The sequence below is a fragment of the Tachypleus tridentatus genome, chromosome 7 (genome assembly GCF_004210375.1).
Source record: "Tachypleus tridentatus isolate NWPU-2018 chromosome 7, ASM421037v1, whole genome shotgun sequence".
In the NCBI taxonomy this organism is placed as follows: domain Eukaryota; kingdom Metazoa; phylum Arthropoda; class Merostomata; order Xiphosura; family Limulidae; genus Tachypleus; species Tachypleus tridentatus.
The window spans coordinates 64,548,324-64,571,402 of NC_134831.1; the positions used below are offsets into that span (position 1 = coordinate 64,548,324).

Here is a 23,079-nt window from a genome sequence, read left to right on the forward strand (position 1 = left end):
GAAGTCCTTTTGTCAGCTTCGCTAAAGGCGATATTCTTTTTATCTTCTTAATTGCTGCTCCAGTTTACTGCTGTTGCGCCGTGTCAGTTGGGTTCTTAAAGCTTACGGCAGCCACCCACCAGGGGAAAGGAGTTATCGGCCATTGATTCTTGAAGGAAAAGGCTATTCTATGTCAAAGTTTATCTCGATCGGAGTAAGAAGAGAAAAAACACGGATAGGACCAGCCGTAGTTGGTTACTCTGAATTACTGATTATTTTTTTTTGACTTTCAGAAGAAAAAAATATTTTCACGTGAAAAGATTTAATTACTTAGCTAAGAAAAAAACATTACGGTATTCTGTTCGTCAAAGTATTGGTTGGCTATGTCTCACATCAATAACTATCTCCTTTGGGTTCAGAATAACCTCTCACATTTTGTATTGGAACGATTATTGGTGTAGTGCTTCCACCCCACCCTCCTTTATTTTATTCGTTTCAATCGCTAATACGTCTAGAAGCTAACCAACTGAACATAATGGAAGTCAATATGTTATTGAAATTACGTTAATCAATTTTTACAAAATCCTGGAACTTTAACTCCATATCTTTATCGTAATAAATTTTTAAGGAATTTTGTGTGTGTGTGTGTGTGCAACAGATAAATTTCTTCGATCGAATATCAGAATATCGTCTGCATTATCCGTGTTTTCGTGAAATCATTTTTTATCATCCTTTTTCACAAGAAAAAAAATTAATGATAAAATCAATTTCTATTTTTTTTTCTTGTCAGTGTTCTATTTCATTATAAGCCTTGTTAGTTTCCATTTATTTTAGGCCGCATCTTATCATAAAATACGTTTATTGAAACGGACAAAATGGAATGCAGTTTTGGAGCTATAATATACAAGGATGTGCAAACAAAGATTGAAACGAAAAAAAAATCACTTTTTCCCACCATGTGTGTCAAGTAGCGTTGTATTTTTTGAATATTTGATTACTTAGTTAAAGTTTCAATGAAAATAGTTTTTCAAATGCAAGCGCCTTCTATTCATTGACAAAAACAAAATATTGTTTGTTTATTTATTTTGTAAGAAGTTAGATTTAGATCACAGTTATTTTCTGTTTCTTTTTTCTTGTACTGGCTTCCAATATAGATTAAAAAACTGATTCATAACGTAATGGGTCTAAAACACTGAGCTTTCGAACTACATATACACTAATAACGTGATGGGTCTGAAAGAACACTTCGCAGTAAATCACCAGAACTAGGTATAGACCTAGTTATGAAATATGAATTTTTTGGTTTTTATTTGGAATTTCGTACAAAGCTACACAAGGGCTATCTGCACTAGCCGTCCCTAATTTAGCAATGTAAGACTAGAGGGAAGGAAGCTAGTCATCACCACCCACTGCCAACTCTTGGGCTACTCTTTTACCAACGAATAGTGGGATTGTCTGTCGCATATAACGCCCCCACGGCTGAAGGGGTGAGCATGTTTATTGTGACGGGGAAATATGAAATACAATACAAGTGGCCTTTTTTATATTGGTGGATTAAGGTTTTAATTAGCCTGAAGTTTTTATTACCGTAATCTTTTTTTTTTCTGTTTATGCAAAATTCAAATCAAATACCAAATTTTTCATTTTCGTTTGTGGTGACAATGTAGTGTTTTTTAGATTATTTTGAAAATGTATATATATTTACCTAATTATACAAAAATAAAAGATCTTCGTTCAATGCATTACACAAGTTTTACGTGAAATTATAATAAATAATATATTTATTTTCAAAATAAAACCATTACGGTATCTTCGTATCGGTGCGATTAAATAAAAAATCATAACAATCAACATAAGTAAAAAAAACTTAGATTTATACTTTGTCAATAAAAAGTAATATTGCCTTGGTCCATATTTTCAACTGCAGGGGGTTCTGTGGCAGTTTCAGCCTATAAGAGTTAGTTTGTTGGACTTCACCGAAAGCTGTAAATAACGGCTTTCTGCGCTAGCCTCACCTTATTTTAAAGTGATAAATTAGAGGGAAGGCAGTTAATCAGCACCACCCTCAGCCAACTATTGGACCACTCTATACCAACAAATAGTATGATTGATCGTTACGTTATAATGCCCTCACTGCAGAAAGAGCGAGCGTGTTCAGTAGCAGGACTCGAACGCTTGAGTATCAGATTGTGAGTCGAATGCCATAATCGAGCTGTGCCAGTCTCGGTCTGTTGTAACGTGAGTGATGGTGTGAACCATAAGTAAACTAGTTCGCTCTTCGAATTGATGCTTGTTGAAAATTACATATGCATTCTTCACGGTAGGCATCTTAACTGACCTAGTATTTATAATCTCTGTAGTGCCAAGTTTGCAAGTTTTCGCACTACCTACAAGTTTTCGTTAGTTAAGCCTACCATGATTAATGTTTTTATGGGCTATTAGTTGACTAATCATCCATATCTCCAGTTGCCGCCCCCCTCCATCACATTTGCCTCTTCATTCAAACTATTACTCCTGCACGTCTTGCCACTCGCCAACATCAAGTCCATCAACGATCAGTTTGATGACAGAAATATTTATAAGTTATTAGCTCATCGGTTCCTGTAAACTGTCAGTGCGTTATACTACATAGCACCAACAATAACAATCCAGCTTGCCATATTTAATTTTGAGGCCTTTTCGCACGAGTTACTTCTTAAAATAATGAAGTATGAAAGTTTCTTCTCCTATTTCAGTTGCACCTTGGGCATAAATAAAAAGTTAAAAGGCGGTTTAGTCACTGAAATAAAAAAATGCAACGAATACAGTTTTAAGAATAAAATAACAGGTGTATATATATATATATATATATATTATCCTGTTATACACTAATAAGTAGAAGCAGTAAAGTCAATCTATACAGTAACATAACCTATCTGTAGGATCTAAAACAAATCAAATTCTCCATTTTCTTGTAATTTTGAAGAAAAATAAACTGGTTCATTCATCTGGCTGTGATCTGTCATTGAAGGCTGTCTCCGCCAGTCCTCTTGATGACATATAACCCATGTCAAATTGTAATTGGTTATTGGATACCGTTAGCAAGTCCCCTTCAGTACAGATTGTCATAGAACGTTTTTTAAAAAAACTTTGTAACAGGTCTACTCAATGCGCGATTTCCCGCCCAATCAGTACTGTTGCCACCCTGGGGCACGCGCTTCAGAAATGGAAACTACGTAAGGGTTGCAGATTTAAAGAAACGGGGAAGAGGGAAAGACAACACATTGAGTTAAGTCTTTTTTACCCGGGGGGGATGAAAGCTGCGGATGACACGCGACCACAAATTGATTATTTACCCATAAAGCTTGGAGATAGTTTAATATCGGGATTGCCGACTTGCTATGCAGAGAAAAGAACGCATAGCTCTAGCATTAATCTTGTCTCGGGGTGGAGCAGCCGTCATTTCCAGGACTTCTCCTGGTCGGAGGTTCTTGGAAATGTAAGTTCGAAGTGACTTGGGCGGACAACTTCCCCCTTTGTTTCCCCCCACGTTCTTGAGCCATAACTGTATATATCTGGTAGGTTATGGTCTGTATGATTTATTGTGTTCCTCTATCAAGGATGATATTTTCTTGTCGGTACAAAAAAGAAACGATTTGTAGCGCTTTCTTATCTCCACACTGAAGGTAGGGGGGCTAAGGAGAAGAACACGATATTTAAGATGATAGCTGCAGTGGAAAAAGGTTGTAGTAGTTAACCAACAAATTAATTTAATTCAGTGTATCTGAATGGAATGTTTCGAAGAATTGAGTCATTTTTCTTAAGATGAAGCGGACGAAAAAAAAGGATTTTTTTCTTTGGCATTCATTATAATGATTAAAAATTCTCCGGAAATTGGACATGTAATTTCACGTTTACTTGTTTTACATTATTATCATTTTTTTAGAACTCTTTCAAGCAAAATATTTTAAAATTAAACTTTGTTGTCGATGCAAGTTTACTACTGTATTTCGGTCTTGTCTTGCTTTAGGTTAGTTCTCTGTACACCACATTTATTTCGACCATTCATTGTTTCAAAAATTGACGTTTGTCATAATGTTATTTTAATTTACCACTTATTGTGATTTTTTGTGTTTTTGTTTTTTTAATTTCGCGCAAAACTACTTGAGGGCTATCTGCGCTAGCTGTCCCTAATTTAGCAGCGTAAGACTAGAGGGAAGGCAGTTAGTCATCACCACCCACCGCCAACTCTTGGGCTACTTGTTTACCAACGAATAGGAGATTGACCGTTACATTATAACGCCCCACGGCTGAAAGGGCGAGCATGTTTGGTGCGACCGGGATTCGAACCCGCGACCCTCGCATTACGAGGCGAACGCCTTAACACGCTTGGCTATTTTGTGTTTTAATGCAAAATATTCTTATTTGTTTTATTTTTAACTATCTGCGGGAAATCGAACACCGTATTTTAGCATTGTAAGTCATCGGGAAAATCATACATTGAAACATGAAACATTAAATTCGTGCAAAAAAAAAGAACCTTGGTTATTTCAAAACTCGGATATTCCAGTTAGAGAAAGACTGTTGATTAGTTAGCTATAGTAAAGTACCATATATACGAATGAATCGTTCATTATCTGGCACAGTTAAATGTATTTGTTCTTTTAGAGTTATCCTCTACGTTTTTAAAAATATTTTTAGAGCAGATAACCGAACATAACTAGCGGTTAGCATGCTGGGCTTCTGATCAAATTGTCAAAAACTCACGATATTATATCTTCGAATGTGGTCTTCGCATTTGTAGCTGGTGGTTTATTTGTTTTGAAGTTCGCGTAAACCTACACAAGTTCTATCTGCGCTAGCCGTCCCTAATTTAGCAGTGTAAGACTAGAGTGGAAGCAGCTAGTCATCACCACCCACCGCCAACTCTTGGATTACTATTTTACCAACGAATTGTGAGATTGGCCATAACTTTATAACACCACCACGGCTTAAAGGGCGAGCATGTTTGGTGTGACGGGGATTCGAATCCGCGTCCGTCAGGTTGCGAGTTAAGCGCCGTGACCACATGGCCATGCTAGCCCCTTCAGCCATCGGCTGAAATTATTGATTTTATACCTGAACTATAAAAATTTTAAACTGCTAATTTATCCCACTTATGCGCCAGATGTCTCTGAGGTTGAAATTTTAATTTTTCTTTTTTTTTTTCTTTACTGTACTAATGTAACGTACAAATGACAAAGAAAACTACCATGTGATTGTAGGTCAGTAATTAAAACTACTAAAAATAAATGATAGAGTGCTTTTAATATAGAAATATTAAGTGCTCTAATCCTGGACGTTCCCAATTCCAGTCACCCTAAAACAAATGTTTTGTATTTTCTGTTGGTTGAAAGTGGTTATTTTGTTTAGGTTTTAGTACCTTACAGAGAAAGTAGTTGAATCGCAGAAAAGTATACGGGGTAAAACATTAATTGAATATTAGGCCCAACTTCTAAAGAAAAACACTTTTACTGCATGTATTTCTATTACTATTATTAGTAACAATCACTTTGATATTTTGCATTTTGAGCAACACACACTCATCTAATCATTCAATGATTAAATATTTTTACTTGTAATTTCTTTTCGTCAAAAACGTTAGTGAAAGTGTGTTAGATTGATATCGTTAAAAACATACTAGAATGAAGAATTAATTTCGTTATTTCTATATATCATTAGTATACGTACATTTATGGGCATCTAAACACACAAAAATCGATTGTTATTCTGTTTCCAACAACTCGGTTCTTTGAAGACAATACATTTATACAGGAAACATGCTATGCATGGGACACATTAGCAACGTTGTACAATAATTGCGATTTTTGGTCACGTGCCTTCAAAATATTATAATACTCCTAACCTATACTAAAGACAGAGAGAGAAACTCGTGCAAATTTTTTTTTTTTTTATACACTTGGACTTAAACGTGTATTTAAACGTTATTATAACTTGATTTTTTTAAATCTCTATACATTTTAAAGGAGAATTGAACCTCACTATGCGTTTATGATACGTACGCTTCATTTCTTTAGTGACAGAAATTGTATACCAAACAATACAATGTATTACTCTCTCAAATAAGTTCATATAAATCACGCCATACTAATCGTGATATAAAAGGACCAACGCTATGTTAAACTACTGTAAATTTTTGTGCCAGATAATGCCATATAATTTACTTGTTAGATTTAGAGTTGCCTTTAAATATTGCCCCCCACTAGAACAACTGTAAGTCTACGGATTTTCAACGCTAAAATTCAGGGCTCGATTCCCCCAAGTGGACACAGCTCGGTGTGACTTTGCTATAAGAAAAAACACGCCGTTTTAAAATTAAGTCACATAACAACTATATGTCCCCCAGTGCCAAAGCGGTATGTCACCGCTAAAAACCTGGTTTTGATACCTGTGGTAAGCAGAGCACAGATAGTTCATTGTGTACCTTTGTGCTTAATTCTAAACAAACGAAAAAACTACTAAATGATCCTGGATTTTGATGATGAACCATTCGTTACCTTAGGTTAAAAATAAAATCAACAATATGATCGCTTCATGTATAACAAATAGAATTTTCTTTATTGGAATCACATTGGCCAAATCTCTATTAACCAAGACTGTAATCGTGTCATCTTGATATCGGTGGTAGATTTTGGCTATTTTTGCTGGTGGAGGAGGGTGGAATAAATGTTAATTTATGAGATAATTTTACCTATAATTCCCAGTCGTCTGTTTTTAGTTGCCTATTAAATTTCAGTTCAATTACCTTGGATGTAGACAGTGCAGGACATCTGCTCTTAATTTTTACCATGAATTAGTCCCACATGTGAGGCTTTCGAATGGAGGCTAAATGTGATAGATGATGTATCTTCACTGCTGTGTGGGTTTTATTGCTGTGGACGATTCTCACACCAGAACAAATTTTTTTCCCGTTTTCACTCGTTATGTGCAAAAGTGCTCGCTCGTGTGTATGTAGTCTGGCATTTCAGTATCCGTAATTATGAACTTTCACATACGAAAGATAACACAGAGAAATAGTATTGGTTTTGAATAATCACTGAGAAACAAGGATTAAAAGTGAAAAAAAAACATCACAATTACACCTGACAATTTTTGAAGAAAATTCGGAATTTCGGCTAACGTTTGCTTAAAAAGGTAAATTTAATCTACTTCTTTTTCGGGTTTTCTTCATTCTGAGAATGGACAGCTTGGAATGTGAAACATCACATTCCAGTATCGAAATAAAGGCCTAATTATTTGTGTGCCCAGCATTCATAGTTTGCGGCCCGTTGCCACAGATACTGGTTCCGCAGTTTGAAGTCATTGACGTGCTATATGACTGACAGTCATTTTATACTGCTGGATCAAACAAAAGTTGTCCAGAAGCTGCAGATGGGTCTCGTTGACCAGTTACCTTTTCTCTCAATTCCATCGGTTCAAAATCAGCGATAGCTATTTCCAAATAGCACTTTAGTATCTTTGCACGAAATTAAAAAAAACAACTAATTGACAATATTTTTCTGTAATCATAACAAACATTATCAGTAACCCAATAAAAATCGAATGCTTCAGTATTAGACAAATTGTATTTTATCGCCAGAATTCTAGAAAAAAAAAAGTTTTATTTTTATTTCATTTATTTTTTTTTGTTTGCTTGCTTTATAAGTACTTAATAATTCGATGTTTCTTCCAGGCTTGGTATGGCCGTTAGTTAGGGCGCTCGAGTCGTAATCTGAAGGTCGCGGGTTCAAATCCCCTTCACGCCACACATGCTTGCCCTTTTAGCCGTGGGAGCGTTATAATGTTTGGTCAATCCCACTTTGCGTTGGTAAAAGATAGCCCAAGAGTAGGCGCTGGATGGTGATGACTAGCTTCTCTTTAGTCTTACACTACTAAATTAGTAAGACTGAAAAGAGTCTGGCAGTTCGGCGACTAGGATTCGAACCCGTGACGTGATCTAAACACTGGGAGAAGAGCGCCTTAACCGCCAGATCCTGCTTTTATAAACATCTATATATATAAACTAAAAAAAAATGGGTAAAGTACACAGATATAGGTATGTATGTAACCCTCGTGTAGCTTTGCGCGAAAACAAAAACTATGTCTTTTAAAATTCTTTACGTTAGTTCCTTTATGAACACTAATATATCAGTTACTAAAACTTCATGTTCACGAACTTAGGTCATCAAATTTACGACTAGATTATTCTACTTACTCATTCTTTTCATTGATGCCGACTTGAAACCATTTTATGGCCCCCATTAGTTTTTAAAACAGGTGCTTGCACATACATTCATTCTTATGGATGCGTCCAGACTGGCTTACTTGTTACCGTGAACAGATGAAAAACCTTAGGCTTGTTCTTACATCAGCTGGTTACCGTTGTGTAGCTTATATATTTTTATGCCTGTCCTTGATTTTTCTTAAACTAAATGTTTCAGTTATTTTTCATATATTTTGTACCAGCAATAAGGAACTGCTAATTTAAATTAGACTTTGCTCAAGGATTTTTAGGATCACATAGTTTGTAGTTATTCTTTTGTTCTTTGATTATTTATATCTATTAGAAAGAAGAAAGAAATTCATGAAAACACTTCTGCCACGACGAGACAAAAATTACTGGCGTTGTAGAAATTAAGAAAGAAAGCCTATAATTTATCATTTGATAATTTTACTGAAAACTGCTGTCACACCAACATGCTCGCTCTTTCAGCTGTATGGGCGTTATAAGTTATGGTCAATACCACTATTCGTTCGTAAAAGAGTAGCCCAAGAGTAGGCGGTGAGTGGTGATGACTAGCTTCCTTCCCTCTGGTCTTAAACTGCTAAATTAGGGACGACTAGCGTAAATAACCTTCGTGTAGCTTTGCGCGAAATTTAAAGTAAACAGACAAAAAATCATATACTGCGAACTGTATAAACAAGAGGGAAGCCTCAATAACTGCGGCACTTGAAATTCTTTTGGCAGGGTTAGAACAGCGGTAAATCTTCGGATTTAGAACGTTAAATTCAGGAGTTCGATTTCTCCTGGTGATTACAGCAGATAGCTCGATATGGATTTGCCATACGTAAGTACACGCCCCATTTTTAGTAGCTATAGTCTTGTGTGATAACAATATCAACGTGGGGTGCGCGTATACCCACCCTACCCTGTTCAATTTTATTACTCATCAGGATCTTTACCAACCTACCCTGAAATTGAAATTATTTTAGGCAGGGTTAGAGTGAATTAATCTACAAGATCTTGGGAATGGTCAAATACATCATTCGAAAGGATTGGATCTCCTGAGAATCCAAAACTGTAATTAGATCTCAAATTGATCAAGAGAGTACGGAACTAAACGTTGAACTAAACATTTGCACTTGAAAATTCTCGGAGACATTTTGTGAGCCACTATGCCGCATCTAAATATCCAGTGTTAATAATGTATATGTGTATACTAAATACATTTATCTGTGTAATTTAAACATTCGTATGCAAATGTATTAAGGGTTGTTTTAATGTGCCCGTAATGACACTCATATATACGCCAGATAATAAGGTTTGTTAGAGACACGTAAAACATGAAATGAATCCTAACTACTTCTAGAGTTAAACCTTATTTAAAGCTGGGTTTACTTCCTGATCATACGTTTATAAAGTAACCCCAGCTTATATATATGATAGTGTGTGTGTATACATATAAACCATCCGTGTAAAAGATCTAGGGAGCTTCTGGTGGTTTCTGGGAGTTTAAGCTGGGACTACATTAATAATATAAATCCAATATTAGTGCCGATAAATCAGACTACAAAACGTGTGTTTTGGGGTATTCGTAATACCTACAGTGTGATATAGTGCATTCATTTAATTGTTGCAAGAAAATACCGTATTTTTGTTTGTTTATTTTTCCTTCCCCCCTTTGTGAAGTAACTTGTTATTTAGCACTATCTCTCTGGTAGGTAAATCGTTTGTGAGTAACTTGTCTCTCTGGTAGTTAGTTTGTGATGTAACTCATCTCTGGTAGTTTGTTTGTGATGTAACATATCTCTCTGGTAGTTTGTTTGTGATGTAACTTATCTCTGGTAGTTTGTTTGTGATGTAACTTATCTCTCTGGTAGTTTGTTTGTGATGTAACACATCTCTGGTAGTTTGTTTATGATGTAACTCATCTCTGGTAGTTTGTTTGTGATGTAACTTATCTCTGGTAGTTTGTTTGTGATGTAACTTATCTCTGGTAGTTTGTTTGTGATGTAACTTATCTCTGGTAGTTTGTTTGTGATGTAACTTATCTCTGGTAGTTTGTTTGTGATGTAACTCATCTCTGGTAATTTGTTTCATTAAGTAAATTTGGAACAATATTAACAGCTCTCTTCTAACAAGATCTAACAAGAGTGAAGTGACCCTTTGAAATACATTTTTGTATCTCAATGATCTTACAGTGCTTACATATGGAAATGAAATAAGGGACACACAAAACTAAAATATGTTTAAGTACAACTCCTATGAAGAATAAAAGACGTGTGCTGATTAAATAACTTACTTTTGTTTGGTTTATGAAAATTTTACACGAATGATTTGAACTGTAATTTTCATAAACAGGCTTACCTCATCTTTAAACAAACTACAGTTGAAATTTATCTGTTCAAATCGTTCGTTGTAAGTAATTACATGATTTTTTGGTACTTTTTCTTACTGTACTTCAAATATTTGTTTGTTTTTCGAGTCGTCTATAATTATTCTTCCTTCGACTTTTCCATTGTTCTTTGGCTTTTCCTTATCTTTTATTATAATACTTCATCCTGAAGAAAGAAAGAAAAACTTTCTGTTCGTCTTTCCTTGCTGGTATTAGACTTTACCTCCTACGGTAATGTCTTTAAACTATCTGCCTTTTTCTCTCACCTATTAACAAATCAAATTTCAAAATAACAGGAAATATTTTAACGAATATAGTCATCAAAATTACCCCTAGACTCCTCCTTCTTGTAAAGTATTAAAAACATGTAATATTTGTACAGTTACAACCGTAATAAATGTGAAAACTTTGTTTTAAGGGAAAATGTTCGACATTTCCGTGTATCATCTATTATCACTGTAAACATTCTCTAAATTCTCCCTACATCGCAATCTTGGTCGTTTTTTACCCAGACCTGAAGAAACATTTCTTCAATCAACCTTTGAGCACCAGTGTTGAAATCAAAGGCCAGATCTCACTCCAGTGTTTACCACCAGAAGGCGTTCCTCCGCCCAAAATCTTTTGGTTACGGAACGGCGAGATAATTGATACCAGCAAGGAAACGAACTTTATAATCTCGAATGAAGGAAACCTGTTGATCAGTCAAGTGCGATTATCAGATATGGGAAACTACACTTGTGGTGCAAAAAACGAGGCTAATCAGCGGCTAAGCGAGCCTGCAACACTGACGGTATATGGTAGGTAGAATATAACTTAATGTTTAGGTAGTTATGATAAAACATGCATTCATTGTTTTCATAAAATACGGTCCGTTATATTGGTATGTATTTGTGTGCGTGTGTGAATTCAAATTGTTTTTGAAACACTCATAAACAAGTTTTGCAACGAATAAGTTCAAGATGAAAATTTTTCTTTGCACAAAATATATGTAAGTTGAATAAACAATCATAACAGTTTTGATGATTTCATTATAAAATCATAGTGCATTACTTAAAGAAGCGTTGTAGGAGGGTTTGAAACTGAATCCGTATAAAGATTGCCATTGGATAAAAAGAAGCTACATTTGATGAATGTTAAATAATTACTCCATTAATATATATCATCACAATACACTTGTTATGAACGTTCTCAAAGCCTAATGGTTGTATAGAGTATATTATAAGTAGAATATTTCTAATTATTATCTAAATTTACTAAACTGATCCATGGATGTTCATGTGTAGAACGGACAAAAACGTGATGCTAAAATTATTGGCTAATTTTTAAAAGTTAGTTTTCAATGCAAAGCTACACAATTGGTTATCTACGCTTTCTTGCCCAAGGGAAATAAAACCCCGGATTTTAGGATTATATAAATCCGTAAACTTACCGTTCACCTGTCTGAATGGGGGTGAGGCCTCTGAGAAGGAAGAGATACAAAAGTTGTTCCATTGACAAAACCCTGATGACGATCGTAAGAGTAATTCCACCAGATGTCAGACTATTACATTACTCAACATAACTGCTGTTTAAGTAAAATCGAAATGGTTGGTATTGTACAGAACTGCTTTTGCAAGTCAAACAACAATCCCTGATAGCAAGTTTTACTGAATATAACTAGACAACAACATTTTATTACACAATTTGTTTGTTTCATCTCTCTTATCAAAAGAGCATCCGGGAACTAGCCTAGCATCCCTGAGCTTTTGATCTACAACAAACTTGATTTGTTCTTATAAATACTAATCGTATGTTAACTATTTTTCCCAATGTTATGGTGACTCTAGAGTTGACCATCATAAGGAAAGTTGACGACAAAGGTTTTTATTGGATGTAACGTTTTTCTATTAGCAACTGCGTTGTTAGACAAGTTCTCGTATTTCTCGTCCACGTGCCAATGTTATGTCACAAAAGATTCCATTTATTCGAAGTTTGTCAGTTTCACCAATCAAATCTTTACAGTAATATTTTCAGTATTGACTGTGTGATGAGTTCACATGAGATGAATAGTTTCTAGGCATCTACATTTCTAAACCTCAATCATTCGGAATTACACCTTTTGAGGTCTTTCTATTTTCCATGTGACACGAATAAAATCAAATGTTTTTAAAATTTTGATTATTAGACTTTTTTTTTGTAAAATTACAATTAACTACCGCAAATTAAAAGTTTTGTGGGTTTTGTGGTATATTTTGCAGCTAGCGAGTTAGATTCGAATCCATTCGATACCACGAAAGGTTTTCCACACTTTAAGCTGTGAATATATTATAAGAGAGACGGGTCAGTCTTTTAAGTGTGGGTGGTAAGGTGCTGTTGACTGGCCTCATTCCTTCTCGTCAATTGTTCAAAATTAAGGTAAACAGTAGATATCATAAGTTGCTTTGCCGTAAATACCAAAAAAAAAGAAAACGGTCCTTTTAAGGATAGAGAAATACACAAGTTTCGTTTTAACACAGTGTAGAAAATTTTATAGGATTTTGGAGCAAACTGGAGCACCGGTTTACACTACAAAACAACATGGTTTTTAACTAACGGTATTAATTATTCAAACTAAATAGAATAATATTATTTTGAAGAAGATACATTCTGGAAGTGAAGGTTATGTGTTTTTGTTTCCTAACATGTCTTTGTTGGTCTTTCAATAACCATTATAAGATGTAAAACATGCGTATAATTAATTAAGATTAAAACTGAAACTTTAAGCCATCGAATATTGCTAGTTACCTTAATATAAACATAATATTTTGCATTTGAAAGAAGAAACGTAACATTTTAGGTGCTATTTTTTTCCCCTGTAAAGTGTACCGTTAGAAATTGTCAGACCTCAGTTGGATGATAACTATTCCCAGTGTTAGTAAAGCGTAATTTCGTGCTTGGGTAATATGACCTTTAACCCACTTCTTGGCTGGGATATTGTTGTTGTTTGTTGGATTTTGCGCGAATCTACCCGAGGACTACTAAATCATAGCACCTAATCAACATTATCCATCGACAGATTGTATAGTTTGATGGGGCAATCTCTTTTATAACTCCCTCGGGGCTCTAAAATACAATGGATAATTTTTTGTATCTCGCGGTAAGGGGACACGAACCACGAACACCCAAATCCACAAACTGGCACATTAACCAATGTACACCTGGCGGCCTGGAGTGGAACTCATTGAACTACAGGGTGTTCGGAAAGCCACCGTGCACTTATACATTTATTAACAGACAAAACTGCACAGTGACTTTCTGAACACCCTGTATTACATTAGTGTACCAACTTCATAGTGTACTTATGAAAGAGAAACGGAAAGTTCATATAGTTACTATTGCCAAATATAAAAGCCCTTTTCCAAGCGTAATACAAACGATAAAAGTGATAAATATCTAATTAATGTTTGTAGTATTTTTGAAGTAATAATACATTATAATAAAACTATAATGTGTATTTTATCAATAAGACCAATTATTTTCCGTTAGGCTTGTCGTTACATTCTACTACTTAATTTCTATTTTCCGTGCAGGTATTTGGGAAACAAAAATGCCTAATCCAATAAAGTAAAGCAAGAGAACAAATCGCTTGGTGATGAAAATATTATTAAACCATTTTTGTTTGTTGTCGTTCACAATTTTAAGTTGTTTACAAAAAACACCATATCTATAATTGATTAACGTTCTTCTTTTGGTTCAGTAAGAAATTATTAATTTGTTAATCCACAAAATCTTATTTTACAAAATGGCTTATTCTGTCACAAAATGAAAAAACGACACCAAATGTTTTTCGTCTGATGCTCTTTCTATGTAGCCAGAAATAGCCACTAAACTGGTGCGTATTACATCCTGACATCTGTCTGTCAATCTTTGTAGACCCTGGATTTTAGGCCCGTCCCACAGAAATATGCATCTCTTGTCCTTGGCCGCTCGTCCCTTAAGAACATCAATTTGGAAACTTAAGAGAATAGGAAGTGCGGTGCGTTGTGTAAAAGAGAGACAGACGAGTATTCGAATTTTAGAACCAAATATATCTGACACCGAAACTAGTGGATTATACGTTACCAAGATTGTGCGATAAAGTAGTTTAGTGCCCTCTAGAGTAGTTTGTAAACTTATTGAGACTTTGGAAATACAAGAGTATTTAAACCGAAGCCTCTAACGCAGAAGAAGATTAAAAATACTAAGAACATTTACAAAAGCCTCTGTTGAGAAACAGTAACTGATTTTTTAAAAACTTTTCTCTAATTAATATTATGGACAGAATATATTTCTATTAATTAATTATTAATTATCAGGTGATTAATGAAGTTCGAAGAGTAAAAAAAAATCTCAAATGGACCTCAGTTGATTAATTAATACAGTTTTATGGTCATGTTTTTTTGTGTGTGTGTTGGTGTTTTTTATCTAAAATTTTCTACAAGTTTAATAGACAATATCATTACTGGTTAAGCAACTTGTAGAAATTATTTTAAAAACACTTTACCTCCGTCTTGGCCCGACATGGCCAAGCGTGTTAAGGCGTGCGGCTAGTAATCTGAGGGTCGCGGGTTCGCATCCCCGTCGCGCCAAACATGCTTGCCCTTTAAGCCGTGGGAGCGTTATAATGTGACGGTCAATCCCACTATTCGTTGGTAAAAGAGTAGCCCAAGAGTTGGCGGTGGGTGGTGATGACTAGCTGCCTTCCCTCTAGTCTCACACTGCTAAATTAGTAACGGCTAGCACAGATAGCCCTCGAGTAGTTTTGTGCAAAATTCAAAAACAAACAAACAAACCGTCTTTTAGTCTTGCATTTCTTAAAAGGCTGACTGTTGTTGTTGTTTTTTAATTAAGCACAAAGCTACACAATGGACTATCTGTGGTCTGCCCACCACGAGTATTGAAACCCGGTTTTCAGTAGTGTGAGTCTGCAGGCATACCGCTGTTGCACTGGGAGGCAAAGGCTGACTGGATGCTATAGATAATACGGTAACTCGTTACTAGACTAATGGATCGCTAAGAGATAAAATATCAACCATATTCATTCACAAGTTATAACTTTTTACGTACGAAGTTATCATTATTCAATAAAAAGTAGTTGTATTTACTGTTTTTAGATCTCCGTTTGTTATCTTGTAGGTCTTACAACTTCGTAAACAATTTATTCATTAAATTTACGTTGGTTTGAACTTGGAACGTAGAATGTTTTATGGTTAACAATATTACATTAAATCTACCGGCGTAATAAGAGCCTGATATTGTTAGAAGAATTCCTTTAGTTTATTTAAAGTCGGGAATAAAACATTATCGATCAAGAAGTAAAAGTAACACGACCCTCAGTAAACTTCTCCCGTGGGTCAGCAGCTTATTACACAAAAGTCTAGTTTCTCAAATAGCCCATCTTACTGTTTTGTGCTTAATAACGAATAAACAAAAATATTTAATGAATGTGCTAAATTCATTTATAATATTTTATTTTGTCTAACAAAGTTTAAGTTTTAATTTTTGAACCATTGTTTGTTTCTGGTTTCCAATTTAGTATTTGCAGAATCTGAAATACCATAATTCACCTCCAATAACTATTAATATTTTATTATCATCTATAGAGGATGTAATGAGATTGTGATTATGTCAGAGAAACCCTTTCTTAGTTGCAATTGACATCCTGTGCGTGTGTGTATATATACGTAAAATCACGGCATTGCTTTCAAGATGAAATAGACCTGTGCTTATGCTTATTACCTATAGAAGAAACCCACCGTTTGTTTTAAAGTACAAACCTGTTTCAATGTTGATTTTTGGCCCAACAATAGACACCCCGCCGCTGTGTCAAGTAGACGGACTAACCATCCTTCAACCTAAACAAACCCTGTTTGCCGCCTACCGCTGCCGACCGCCCGGGGCAAACGTGCTTCGCTGTTTCTCGGGGAGGTTACCGAAACCTGGACGAAGCTCATAAAACTGGCACACTTGTTACTGTCTGATGGGTTTTAACTCTTAAAAGAATGATCACGATGAGTAAAACTGGGAAACTGTAGGTCAGACAGGACATTCTGAGAACAGCGACCTACCACCATGGAGAAATATTTCCTCGTTAATTTAGTAGTAGTTGTTCATATGTTTTCTTCTTGTACTTTTTAACCAAAGAACGTTTTAATCGTAGTCAGTTATTAAAATCTGATAAATCTCTTTAGAAGGTCAGCGTCAAAAGTAATTATATTTAGTATATGAAATACATTATCAATATTAACTTCTAGTATAGTTATCAAAATGCAGTAATATAATAGTTTAAAAATACTTTAAATTGCTTTATTCCAGCACAGATAATATAGTGAGTGTCTGTTGGAACTTTTAAATAATACCTGATACATCATAACAACATTTTATTTTTGGATCTGATTTTCTCTCACTAACTTCTAGAGTTATGCTGTATAATAATATTGCACCTCTCGTGTGTCCTGATTGTGAATTCAGAGAATTCGTGATTCGAGACTGATTGCCGCAAAAATTCGATTTGATATCTGGTGCATTTTAAAAGGGACGATCAAATTAGAAGCTAAAGAATTAGTGATGGTTGTTATTATCTAAACTACTTCCCTCTGATCTAGTCGTAAGTTGAAAATTAAATGTGTAACTTTGCTGGAAAACCATATTGTTACTTTATGGATATGCATCCTTATGAAATTAATATATATATATATATATGGTGTGTTAAAAGCAGAATTCACATTTAATGACATATTTTACTGGTAACAAAAGTATTTCGATGAAAAATCTGAAAACTGGATTATTCGCAATACATTAGAAACGCATATAACTCATTCATCCCTGGAAGCTGCTCGGCATGACCAGGTGGTTAAGGTGCTCGACTTGTAATCTGAGGATCACGGGTTTGAATCCCCATCACACCAAACATGCTCGCCCTTTCAGCTGCGGTAGGCGTTATAATGTGACATTCAATCCCAATATTCATTGGTCGGTGGTGACGACTAGTTGCCTTCCCTCTAGTCTTACATTGCTAATTTAAGGATGACTGGTGCAGATAACCAGCTTGTAGCTTTGAGCAAAATTAAAATAAAGTACAAAACATCTTTCATGAGTTCGAGGATGGTTCTCAGTCATTCTGTATTTCAATATCACAACAGAGGAGGTATTCACTGATACCAGGGAAGAGAGTATGTTAAGAATTAGCTAAAGTTGAGCTATTTAATGCGTGTGAAAAAAAGTACAAGATTTCTTGTCGATTTCACCTCCCTCTCCAGTAAGGACAATCCTCCCTTCCAAAACACTGAAAGACTTAGAATCATATCACTCAATGGGGAAGAAGGCCCGCTCTTAGAACATCTTAGTATATGTTTATATATGTACTTGAAGTGAGTATGGGCTAATAGGCTGCTTGTAATAGATGTAAAGCTTCATATCTTATGAAACTCGCATTCAGACATCTAATTAAGACTTCCAGCTCAAGTACAATACTATTACAAGTGTATTTGTTATGGATTTTTTTTAAATAATTATACGTTTTGTGTCAATACGTCTGTTTCACATGTACTAATTATTTTAAACTTGGGAAGGTTATTATTAAATATATTCTTGCAGAATTTTTTTTTTCGAAAAACATATATCTAAGAAAAGCATTGAATCAAACGTACGTTTAGGTAGACTGTAATACTACAAACAAAACTGTAATTGTAAGCAGAGACAACAGCGCTACTATAATGCATTCGTCTTGGAACAGTAGTGTTCTATTTTTAATAATAATTATTTTATTAAGTCGCTTGGGGTTTTGAAGAAAAAGAAGAAAAGGGTATAATAGTATTTTAACTACACTGTGTCAGTTATATCCATTGCCAACGATGGCCTGGCATGGTCAAGTGTGTTAAGGCGTTCGACTCGTAATCCGAGGATCGTGGGTTTGAATCCCGGTCGCACCAAACATGCTTGCCCTTTCAGATGTGGGGGCGTTATAATGTGACGGTCAATCCCACTATTCGTTGGTAAAAGCACTATTCGTCGGCCCAAGAGCTGCCGGTGGGTGGTGATGACTAGCTGCCTTCCCTCCAGTCTTACACTGCTAAATTAGGGACGGCTAGCGCAGATAGCTCTCGTGTAGCTTTACGCGAAATTCCAAAAACAGAAAAAAAACTATTGCCAACGATGCATTTCGCTTGGAGACAGTAAACACAGTATTGATTTGAACACATTTTATCCAGGCAATGCATTACAGCTTTAATAAGGTGACAAAGCGTAATAATAACTAATTGTACGTGTTATTCGACGTTAAGCCTGTTCTGTTTTTCATCATTACGTTTTTTATTCAGTTCATTACGGTTTTTATTACAATCACACTATGTGTGCCATATCCATTGCTGACGATGCGTTTCGCTCGCCAGAGAGCTCATCAAGTCGGCTGAAACGCTGCAAACACAGTAGCTGTTCAAATACTACGTATGTATGTTTGTTTGTTTACAACAACAAGTACTCTATTGGATCAGTGTTACGTTTACAGACTTACAACAGGTTAGACTCTCGACTCGAAATCTGAGTTGTGGGTCCGAATCCCGTTCACACCAAACATGCTTTCCCTTTCAGCCGTGGGGTCAATATAATGGTACGGTCAATCCCTCCATTCGTTGGTAAAATAGTAGCCTAACAGTTGGCAATGGTTGGTCTCTAGTCTAACACTGCTAAATTAGGAACATGCTAGTGCAGACAGTCCTGTGTACCTTTGCGCGAAATTTAAAAAACAATCAAACAAAACCTGAAATTCATGTAAATATGGTTTATATAACATCCAACACAATGTTACCAAATTTTGGAAATTTAGAAACATAGAGCTTTAATGAAAAGCAAACAAACTGTTATTTGAACTTATTAGCATTCTGATTTTTTTGAAAAAGTTTCAAAAAACAATTTGCTATTCAGTGCTGTTATTCTAACCGACTTGGTAAGAATCTCATTGCAGTAAACACATGAATTTTGTATTTTTTTTTTCGGCGTATACGCACACTGTGCAAGATTAACCAGTTTGTCGAGTTCGAATTGTTTTGTCATAACAGTTGTGTGAAAATGAATTCGATTTATTTGTTTGTTTCGAATTTCGCGAAAAGCTACACGAAGGCTAGTTAAAGAAAAATTAAAATAATACAAATTACATGACTTGCTCAGATTCTGTATAGTAACACACATGGAATAAAACGTTTTAGATTCGTACACGTCAAACGAAACCCTAACTTTCAAAATAAAAAAAATTATGTGTTGCAACCCTGAACAATAACAATTTAAAAATATGATCTTACTCGAAATGATATGAAAATTTAAAGAAACGCAATATAATAAACTGTGGTTACGTTCAAGGCACGTAAATACTGAGACATGTTATTGTAGCTTGAAGAGTAAAACTCAATAAATCAGGAGAGCTTGTCGTTAAGGGCAGAACAGACGGCTGTTATTTTCCCAACAGCTGCACTGAAATAAACGTGTATCTAGCGAAAGTCATAAAGAAGTTGGAATATGTTTAGTGATTTAACTAGGCTCTTAATAACTTTTATCCGTAGGCAAAGCTATAGGACTGCTGTGTCCCTCGCCCCCTGCCTTCTTGAAGGTTACATTTTCGGCTCCGGGTGCGGTGTAACACAAGCTGGCCGCCCGTAGGGTGAGATGAATTGTACGCCCTGTTGCAAATCGTGTTTGAATTGGAAATAAGGCAATTCGAGACGAGTGTGTTTTATTTATTTTTTATTTTTTAGAGGATGCACAATTCATCCACGTTTAGGTGGCAGCACCTAGCCTCCGGTGAAAATGCACTTTCCTTTGCCTATAAACAAACTGATGACTGGTTCGTTTCTGCACAGACTTCTTCACCTTGTCAGGATTCAAGGATAGGATACGGTAGGAAGCTGTGGTCTATATATTCTTGAACTTGACAGATGAGTGCCTAAGATTATAACGTTTTCACTCAAATTGGTTTTCGTCCAGGTGTTACCTCTTACATGCTCTATAAAAACCATATATACGCATATATTAAACTTCTGTTTATTAAGATTAATTGCAGTTTATAAGAACGATATCATATGTTTTGTACTGCTCTTTAAAATACTTCCTGCATTGTCAGTTGCATTCAGTCTGATGGTCATGGTAATATACTGTTGTCAGACAGCAGTTTCCACTGCAGTAAGATTTTGCAATGTATTATAAGGTCAATTAATATTAACTTTCAATCGTAGCAAACTACCAACAGCGAAAATTCAAATTAACCCTGTAATTAGTACAGTAATTAGTAATAAGTTAATTAAATATACTTTTCTTACATTCTCTTGCACCATAAGTCTTGACAGGCTTTCCAAAACCCTCCACCATACGTAGACGTAATTTTACAAGATCTCTTGTAAGCAAAACAAACACAAAACCCATTGGTGTTGCAAGACTCAATATATATGCCTTTTCAGGAAAATATACGTTGTTTTCGAGGTGTAGTTTGATCTTGTGATTGTTTGGCTTGTAGCTTTTATTTATCTCAAACCATTCTCTAATATTGTGTTACCAGTACAAGAAGATCTTAGCCTAATCGTAATGTCCTTTATAGGTCATAACATCCTCTTTCATAGCTTTAGTCTTCATTTTGCCAATAAGGATGCTGCTCCAAGTTAGCTTAGGATGTGGTTGTGGAGCTTACTGTTGTTATAAACGCTTTAATAAGCGAATTTTTCCGTTTACTTATGAGCTTGGCATGGCCAACTGATTAGAGGTCTAGATTCGCAATCTGAGAATCACCCTTTCAGCCGTTGAGACGTTATTATGTAATGCTTAATCCCACCATTCGTTGGTAAAAGAGTAGCCCAAGAGTTGGTGATAGGTGATGATGACTAGCTGTTTTCCATCTAGTCTTCGTGCAAAATTCAAACCAGACGGTTTACACGAAGAACGTCAAAGGCTTCCCTCGTAGAAATGTTGTATTATTTGACTTTGCTTCGTCTAACAGTCTCTCTATAAATATATATTTCCCTGAAACGCTGAAACGTATAATTACTGCTATAAGTCTATTCGTGGTGGTATTGCACTGTAGAATATATGGGAATTTGCCATGAATGAAATATATAAATGCTAAACATGTCCTCCGTAACGTTAGGACTTGCACCAGCGATGACAGTTCATTGCATGAACATATACAAATCGTTCATATAAAGAGTGCTATACTCCCGGTATTACTTCCAATTTTACCCTTACTATCTAAACTTTTTAAGGCCCACAGAAATTAATGTTTTTGATTGTCGTTAATTAAAACTGTAATTGTGTATGGCGTTATATATCATACAGACAGTAATATGTTCCATACTATAACGTTATCATTTCGATTCACTTGGTTTTAATAGGTAGAATGAATTGAAACTTGTAACAAATACAGGATAATTATTATTCTTTTATGACTATTCTAATTCAAAGTACAACCATCGTCATATTTAGTAAAGTATTATTACCAGAGTATTTCGTGCTCAAACAACTACAGATCAGCTAAAATGTATAGAAATTAATTTCCGGTATTGTATCCGAATTCGTATTACTCAGCTTTAAGTAAGTAAAACCTTTCTTAGAGGATCATAGTGTCGTTTGTGTTGTTTTCCATTAAAAAGTTCCCCGATGTATTAAATGTGTAAGAACCTAATTTCTTGATTTATAAATTTGAAACTATATCATTAATTGTTAATATTAAACGTCCATTTATTAACAATGTTCGCTTCTCTATTTCAACCATCCGATGTATGGCGACAATATTTAATAATGAAAACTTCCTCTTTGTCCAAATCAAGGTTTAAATTATCCATAATAATTCACTTTTTGAATTTTTTTTGGAGTCGATTGAGAGTCTAAAATGGTACAGTTACAGTTTATCTTTTGATTAACGTTGTTTTCAGTAGTTTAACTTTAGCTTCGTTATTTATAAATTCATAAGAACATAGCAGTAACATAAGTCGTTGTATTTTCTTTTAAAATTGAGTCACATAAACTAATATCTTCCTCTGGGTATTTTCCTGCATTTGTTTGTTTGTGTGCATTTTACACAGTCATAAACCTCATTTGAAATTTTGAAAGCTTCAGTTAGAATATTCTCAAGAGACGAGAATATTTTTCGATAATATCTGATGTTATCCAATACAGCCATTAAAATTGTTTCCGTCAATGCAGTAGCATTGGTATGGGCCCTAATATAAGTTGAATTGAATTTCAAAATCAATTCGTATAACGTCAGTTTTAATGGATTTGTGTATAAAGTTATATATCCCTGCCGATGACAACGTAAAAGTTTCAAATTATAGTTGCCTTGTTATGTAGCATTGATTCAGTGAGAGCGTGCGCATACACACACACACATTCGTGGAAAGGTAAGTAAGCAGCTTTTAGTAAAAAAAATATCAACACAAGTGCAGCGTAGATAAATAATTATAATCATACATTTATGTAGAAAACATGGAGT

At 35.1% G+C, this 23,079-nt stretch overlaps 1 protein-coding gene across 8 annotated transcripts in view; it reads left to right on the forward strand.

The window, feature by feature from the left end:
- Positions 1 to 23,079, forward strand: part of LOC143255837 (netrin receptor UNC5C-like) — a 247,732-nt gene that overhangs the window by 146,926 nt on the left and 77,727 nt on the right. For 5 of the 8 annotated variants that reach the window (XM_076512145.1, XM_076512146.1, XM_076512149.1 and 2 more), the window contains exon 3: positions 11,126 to 11,410. The exons of the other annotated variants lie outside the window; for them this stretch is intronic. In XM_076512145.1, the coding sequence (XP_076368260.1) occupies positions 11,126 to 11,410 (285 nt within the window). The remainder of the gene's footprint in view (positions 1 to 11,125; positions 11,411 to 23,079) is intronic. 8 annotated transcript variants of the gene reach the window in all.